The 8,392-nt window shown below is 42.6% G+C and overlaps 1 protein-coding gene across 1 annotated transcript in view; it reads left to right on the top strand.

Annotated features, from left to right (window-relative positions):
* Window positions 1-7,617, top strand: part of TMEM163 (transmembrane protein 163) — a 189,836-nt gene extending 182,219 nt beyond the window's left edge. The window contains exons 7-8 of the mRNA XM_075001829.1: window positions 3,416-3,557; window positions 6,068-7,617. Of these exons, the coding sequence (XP_074857930.1) occupies window positions 3,416-3,557; window positions 6,068-6,128 (203 nt within the window). The 3' untranslated portion in view covers window positions 6,129-7,617. The remainder of the gene's footprint in view (window positions 1-3,415; window positions 3,558-6,067) is intronic.
* Window positions 7,618-8,392: the final 775 nt, after the last annotated feature.

Consider the following 8,392-nt stretch of genomic DNA (forward strand, 5'->3'; position numbering starts at 1 on the left):
CCAGAATGTAGCTGCAGAGTTCATAACTGGCTAGATAATCATTCTCAGAGAGAATAGTTATTAATGGCTCACAAGCATACTGGAAAGACATAATAAGTGGGGGCTCCTCAGGGGTAAGCTCTGGGACTGTTTCTGTTCAATAGTTTCATCGATGATTTAGATAACAGCGTAGAGCGTATGCTTATAATGTTAAGTCCAAAGTGGGAGGGGTTGAAAGTGCTTTGGAGGATCATTCAAAAAGGTCTGGACAAACTGGTGAAGAAGTCTGAGTAAAAAGGATGATGTTTAATAAGGACAAATACAAAATACTCCACTTAGGAAGGACAACTCAGTTTCACATATACAAAATGGGAAGTGACCGTCTAGTACTGTAGAAAGGGATCTAGGGAGGCCAAGTGAACCAAAAACTAAATATGAGTCAACACTGTGCTAGTGTTGCAAAAAAACCTGAACACAATTCTGGGATGCATTAAACAGGAGTGTTGTAACCAAGACATGAAAAGTTACTTGCACTCATTGGGCCTCAACTGGCGGTTGTGGAGTCGCCATCATTGGAGATATTCAACAGCAGGTTAGATAGCCATCTATCAGGGATGATCTAGCAGGTGCCTGGTCCTGCCATGAGGGCAGGGGACAGGACTTGAAGACCGCGTGAAGCCCTGTTCAATTCTAGTGTTCTAGATAAGCCACCTGGATTCTTCCTTATTCTAGAATCTTGGAGCCGGGACCTTAACAGAGGTTATGTCCCTGGCTTTGGTCCCATGACCTACGCAGTGTTGCCTACAAATATTTTGGTTACAGACATGGCCAAAGAGCAAGACTACATCTGCACCACAATGAAAAACCCATGGCAGAGTCTCAGAGCCTGGGCCAACTGCAATGTATATGTCTGGGGTTGGGCTGGAGCCTGAACGCTGGGGGTGGGGTCTGCCCCTCTGCCCACCCTCTTGTGGGGTTGAAGATCCAGCTCTCCAGTCCAACCCAAACATCTACACTGAAATTTTAGTCCTGCATCCTGGGCCTGAGGCAGCTGACTTGGGACAGCTGAGCCATGTTGCAGGTCTTTTAGCTAAGTATAGATATACCTTAAAAGGCTTTTGGAAAAGCCCTTCCGTAGTGTAAGTAGTCAAGGAGAGGAAACCAGGAGCCATTCAATCAGCCTCAGCCCCCTTTTCCCAGCGAATGGCCAACCAGAGAACCAAACCAGAGGGCACAGGAACTCCCTACATGCCACAGATTTTTGGACTTCTGTCTGACGCTGCTGTCTCCCTCCTGCTACAGGCAGTAAGATGGGATATTTGGCAATCCTGTCTTCCTTTGTCTTGTGCCTCTGTCCCTTTCTAGTTCTCCTCAGACCTTGCCTTTTTTTGTTTTGCTGATGGTAGTAAGTGCAACCAGCACCAGTGCCGTACATTGGTTGAAAAGTTCCGCACAGGTAAGTGATGCAGCTCCTCCCGGCATCATAATCTTGCCCAGGAAGGGCCAGTTTGAGCCTGAATGGTAGTTAACAAAAATGATTGCTTAGACTTGCAGTGTCTTCACCTTAATAACAGACTGGCCGTATCAGCTGAGTGCTCTGCCTAACATTATGAACGACTGAAGGACATGTCAGCTATTTATTTCAAGGAGTGAGCTAAGCCATTGCTCTCTGGCTTTGAGCAACCAGTTGGGAGTGCTCCGACTATATATAATGGAATGGACTTTTTTCATTGCATTTGCATGGCTTATGTTCTTATACCTGTGGGACTTGATACAGTTCTGATTGTGTGAGTGAGTTTTCTTTGATCCCAGAATTTTGACAACGTGGAACCCCCCTCCCCCACGTGATTCAGATCTCACACTGAAGATGGGGCAGCCCTGTTCTGCCTCTCAGTTTGGGTTATAATTAAGAAAAGATGTCTCTCCAATAACTGTGGTAGCACATTGCAAGTGGCTCACATCCAGTATTGAACACCTTAGTCACAGAAATTTCCAAGATACAGTAGTCACACAGGTGGCAGTATACATCATTAGCCAGATGCCACTATCAAAAGAAGCTATGTGAGGATTGTCAGATTAACTTGGCATGATAAATACCTTTGTTCCGAGCCTAGAGAGATTTCATTCAAATAGCAAACTTTTATGTTGCAGGGTTTACGTGAAAAAAAAATCAATTTCTGAACAGGTTTAACAAACCAATTTGCTCAAGGTCTGACTTTTCATAGGCCAGAGGTATTAGGAGGAGGTTGTAAACTAGTAATGTGTTTCAAGGGAGGTTTTTTAATACAACCTGCTGCATCCAACAGCTGATTGTTGCACACATCAGAGTTCTTCTCAAGACTTAGAAGAGTCTCTTCATTAACTACTGAATGTACTTCAGAGAGTACTTAACTGCCTATAAATATAAGAACCAAACTGAGTTACAAACTGTAGAGAAAACAGAAACCACTTCATGTGTTATGTCTAGCTTCATGCTACTGAAGGACTCCTCTTTCTGCACTATGTGGTTTCAGTTATTTATATCTTCAGTCCTTCAAATTCTGCTTTAGGAGTGTTACTTCACTCTTATGCCAAGAAGCAATTTCCCTCTCCCTGTGTTTGTGTTAGATGACAAAGCTTAAACCTCTAGCCACACACACATTTGTTCTCAGTAACAGCATCGTCCAAGAGCAATTTGAATCCCATATAGGAATGGCACTTGATTGGTTGGAGTAGTCACCTTTGCAGCTCTTTCTTTGTGGGACAGAAAGTTTGCTGCATATTCAGCACTGGGGAGCAGCAGTGTTTTGCAGTAGACTGTGTCAAGATGTGAGCAGAGGGAAGTTAGAATTCTTACTTCAGATACACTGGACAGTGTTCATGACAATATAGGCCTTTCCAGACATGTGCTTGTTTCAGAGTATTTTCTGCATATGGTTGTGTGCCCTTGCCATTGAAATTGGTCTGCTCTCTCAACCACAAAATGGAGATTGTAGCCCAAGAAGCCAGCTGTCCACTCAAATATCTGTAGAGTTTCCATTTGGAGGCTTTCCGCTATCTCAGAGAAACATTCCATAGCTCCAGGTTTACACAGCAACTCATACTAAGGCAACACAGGCTGCTGCTGTTTTGCACCAATCAATATTTTTTCCAGCATGCTTCCTCCTCTCTAGACCTCAGGTGTTGGTAAGCTCGAGCTAGTCAGCATTATCAAGCAGAACCTCAAAAACATGAAGGGAGGCATTTCCAAATGTGCCAGAGTGACTTCAGTGTCCAAGACACAGAAAGTAGAAAGTCAGTTGGACTTGTGCTTCCAAATCACTTAAATGTTTTTGAAAAATCTCACCTCAACATTCAGAACTAGGAAATTAAGTCTTTTTACCTAAGACATAGTTTTGTTCATGCAAGAGGTTGAGATCTTCCTTTGATTTATATGTTGTTTTTTTTTCTCTTCTAGGTTTCAACTCTCTTGTAGGTGGAGTAATGGGATTTTCCATCCTTCTGAGTGCAGAAGTTTTTAAGCACAATGCTTCTGTCTGGTACCTGGATGGCAGTATAGGAATTTTAATGGGCCTTACAATACTTGCTTATGGAATCAAGTGAGTTAACCTTCTCTTTTTTAATTATATATACACATACACTCCATCAACATGCATTAGCAAGCATGTTTATGTTCAGAACCTACAATGTTAGAGGTCCATGTAAATAAGCATGAGCAATCCATTTGCAGTGCATGTGCCTTTATTTGAAACAACTTCTGGCCACTTATTACTGCATTGGGAGGTTGCATCACGGCAACTTATGTCACATTACCTTAGATCTTGTTAGTTATTGAAGAAAATGTCTGAAAGAGAGGAATATTGTTTATTAATTGTTTGAAATTATTCATATATTCACATATTCACATATTCAGCGCCTCATTAGCATGCGGGTGGCCGTGGCACTTCGGAATTGGTGCGGCTTGTCCAGACGGGGCTCCTTTTCGAAAGGATCCCAGCTACTTTGAAGTCCCCTTATTCCTATGAGCAGATAGGAATAAGGAGACTTCAAAGTAGCAGGGGTCTTTTTGAAAAGGAGCACCGTCCGGACAAGCTGCGTGGCAGCGAGCCACGTCAATTTCGAAGTGATGCGGCCTGCCGCATGCTAATGAGGCGCTGAATATGTATTTCAGTGCTTCATTAGTAAACTTCGAAGTGGCTACTTGCATGGCAATTTCGAAGTTTTTGGCTAGTGTAGATGTAGCTTATGAGTGAGAACTAAAGGTTTCTAGCCATTCCCCTGAACATCTATCCCTAGGCTATTTTCAGGGTTTATTTGTTCCCAGATTAGTGTCTTTTTTTTTTTTTTTTTTTAAAAAAAGGGGGGGGGGGTGTTCTTTTTTCAGTGCAAGACCAAATTCCATTAAAATGGCAATGAAAACAGAATAGTTAATAACAAAATGGAGCCTGTTCACATAACAATTACATTTCACTCTTAACATCTCTTCTGTTAAGAGGTATTTACTACCCAGCACTTTTAACCAAAGGGTTGTTGATGTTATATTTAAAACAAGCACCAGCTGACAGGCTTATAAAACTTTGGTGTAATAAATCTTTGGAATTTAGTATGGTGCCTGTCAGTACAGTAGAGGAGTGGGATTTAATAAAGCAAAAGCTAATCTGTGCTACACAGAAGTCAAATATATGATATTAGTGCTTTTTGTATTGCTTTATTTTAGCTAAAATCCATTTAATGTATATTTGTATTATTTTCAAATAAAATTTTGTCTTTCAGATATTTACCATTGAAGGGTAGCCGCACAATGCTTGGGGCAGAATTACTCTGAAGTATTTTGTAGCACATCTCTAGACCTTCTTTCCCCTATATGAAATTGGGGAAATATTAGCTGCTCCATGGCAAAGGCTGTAGCTGGGTTAAAATTATAAAGTGGATGTTGGCCTCCCTCTCTGACACTACAAAATACATCATACTTTGGCTTGGAAAGAGATAGGTCAGCCTAGAGTCAAAGAATTTATCCCACTTATTTCCAATCTAGTGGAAAAGTGATTCTTGACCAATGACACTAAATTTGGAGGTGAAATCCTGGCCCTATGGAAATCAATGGGAGTATTGCAATTTTCATTTGGGCAACGAGTCCACTGCAGGTGTTCAGAGTGATAAATGTCTTCAGGGCTGGAGGGGGTGGGGGCACTTTATAGGAAAATATTAAAAATAGAGAAGCTATTCTATTGGGCGTACCTTGTAGAGCTCTTAGTGCCCAGACCTAGGATTTTATCTTCTAATCTAGTTTGGAAAGATAACACTTCAGTTAGGAATGCCACCATGGTGCAGGCCTGTGAAGAGATTGGCATCTATTGTACTGCAGAGGAGAGCTAGTCTGACCAAATGCAGACATGAGGTAGGGGGATATTACAGCAGGAACAATGCAAATATGACAAAGCCAATCCAGAATCTTTCAAGTATAGCCCTGACTCCTGCACTACTTACCACCATCACTCTAGTTGGGATGGGCAGGATCTGCCATGGCCAGTCAGCAGGTTCCATCAGCTCTAGCGTCTCAGCACCATCTTGCCAGGTCTCAGTCATCCTCACTTGCTGGGGGAAGCACTGACAAGTGTTGATGTCGTTCCAGAGCATTCAAGTTCTGGCCACTGAGCAGACTGCACTAAGCATGCAGTCTGTGCCATTCTTCTTCCCCTTAGCATTCTTTTACAAAGCCATCCCACTGGCAGCAGAGATACACCCCCTCCCTCACTGGCAGAGCCGAAGCTAATTAAGCCAGCATTCTTCCAGGGGACACTCATTGCAACATCATCCTGCCCCTTCCCATCCACTGGGCTGTGGCTTTAAACCATAACTAGCCCTTTGCATTTACACCTTCTAAAATAGTGCAGCACATCTGGTATTTGAAACCGTTCTGGAGGAGAACTCACCTCTCGCCCTCTTGTGCCTCCCCCCACAGCTGCTTATAGTTTGGGCAGAGCTGGTTGTGGATCTGATCAGAAGTGAAGATATGATAAACCTTTTACTTCATGAGAGTGGCTAATGCCTCCACGCTGTTCTTCCCCTTTATAGCTCAACCCCAACTCACATGTGTTTTTATTTGCAGGTTGCTTATTGATATGGTCCCACGTGTAAGGCAAACACGTCATTATGAAATGTTTGAATGAAGATAGATCTCTTCTTTGTATGGACTGGGAAACTGCAGCATCGTGTGTCTTGGCAAGTGATGCCACTGGTATTTAACTGAATATGCAGTTTATTTCCCATGGTATATTTCTTTTAAAGTTTATTTAAAATGGGAACTCTCTCTGTATAACAGGCAAATATGCGCCCTACTTACAATGCAGCAGCACAGTGGCATTTTCCTTTCAAGTAAGCTGTTGAACCCTGTAAATGACAATAGAAAACACACATAATTCGCAATCCCAAACCAGCTGCAGTGTTGTGTTCTAGAGTGAAATTGTTTTCATTGATATAATAGATGTCTGTAGATAAGAGGTGCCAGTTTCAGAGTCTTTTTATGTTGGCTCAAACTTTTCAAATTTGTGCTGTAACTGTGAATTACAGTCACTGCCAACTTCTACAGCTCACAACTCAAAAAGGTGCCATAGGTAGATAATGGATGTTAACAGTCACCTAAGACCCTAAAGTAAACAAGATTGTCTCAAGTAAAGAGGATGGATACACAGGGAAAAACAGCACAAGTCCCACTCATTTCTATTGTCAGAGTTTAATTTCATACTATTTTATTAATCCTAAATTATCTAAAACACAGGCCCTCTTAATTTGAATTTCATTTTTATTTAACAAGTGTCACACAAGGTACATTGCTTTGCATGGACCAAACAAGCACAAAAAGTATTACTGTAAAGAGAAAAGCCAGAATGAAATGCAAGAAGGACCAGTATGAGAAATGTGATTCTCACTTATTGTACCATACACAGATGTACCAGTATTTGTGATTATGTGGTTGCTACATAGCCTGATGAAGGTACCGCAGTGACAGCTTTGAACTGCGGTGAAACAGAGCTTTTTATTAGACATATGTTTTTCTGTTAAAAAAAATATCTCCACCACCCATTCCTATGTATTTCTTAATAGCCTACTTACAATATCCAAAAAAACAGGATACAATAAAATTGTTATCTATTTTATACAGTATATGTAAGAAACATTTGACAGCTGTTTTCAGAATGTATTGTAGAACAAAGTCTTCCTGTACAGCAGTCCATTAAACTAGATTCTCTGGTCATTACAATTTCTTCCACTTTGTGTACTTGAGGTTGGCATCACAGTGGGGAAAAGTGAGTGAGTGTTGGGTGTTCATTTATTCTCTGGGGAGTGAAAAAAGTAGCTATGCTATCACGGAGATGAGAATAATACATCAAGAAGGGGGATCCATATTAATTTGGGTTGAGAACATATAACAACAGACCTACAATCAAACCGTCAAGGAATTGATAAGAGATGGCTTTTTGATCCCTTAAATTGACAGCACTTTTGATTCCCAGCCAAAGCATGTACAAACTGTTGGCCAAATTCTGATATCCTTACTCAGGTGAACAGCAACTGAGTGATAACAGCGAGCTTGATGGTTCCACTATGTGAGCTTCTATGCCCAAGTAAAGCTGAAAATATGCAATAAGGGTATGAGCTGCAGACTAGGACTCTGGTGCTAGCAGCTGTACAAACACGGAACAAAAAGACAGCCCCTATCCTCGGGCCTGCCAATGGGGAGAGGGGAAAAGAGGACAAGCGTCCGGTGGTTTAAAAGTGCCTGGGTCTCCTGGCCACTGCTACGGTGGCAGTGGCCAGAACCCTGGGTCCTTTAAATCATTGCTGAAGCATCAGGTGGTGCTCTTTGGACAGCTCCAAGGGCTCCAGATGGGTGGCAGGGCCATGGTGCAGTGTGTGCTGAGCAATGCTGAGGGCTGGCAGCCCAGCTCTGCCCCTTCCAGCTGAGGTCCCTGTCCTTCTGGGAATGGGGAGCCAGGCTCTTCTCCCAACCTCACCTAGGGGCCCAGCAAGTCCCCCTGCATACCTAAAAGAGGATACAGTCAGAGATAACAGCTAGACACACACACACACACACACACAGGCAATGACGCAGAATTAGACAGCATGCTAAGCTGTGGTCTCAATGCACCATCAGCCTGAACAATGACACAGCTTTGAAGTCCCACTCATTTTCTTCTGTGTTCTTCCTTCATGGAGTGTGGCCATGGCCCCACTCACCCCCAGAAAACAGTGAAACAGGCCTACAAATGTCGAGGTTTGGGAATTCGAGCAAAAGTGCATGGTGAGGCCAACAGGGCCATACTCACAAAAGCCTTGCCAGCTTTTCTGGGATGCCTATGGAGCTTAAACTAGAAATTATAGCTGTCTATGCAGAGAAAGGGCCTTAGGCAACTGCGTTGCTACCTCTGTCTCA

This window comes from Carettochelys insculpta, chromosome 8 (assembly GCF_033958435.1).
Source record: "Carettochelys insculpta isolate YL-2023 chromosome 8, ASM3395843v1, whole genome shotgun sequence".
In the NCBI taxonomy this organism is placed as follows: domain Eukaryota; kingdom Metazoa; phylum Chordata; order Testudines; family Carettochelyidae; genus Carettochelys; species Carettochelys insculpta.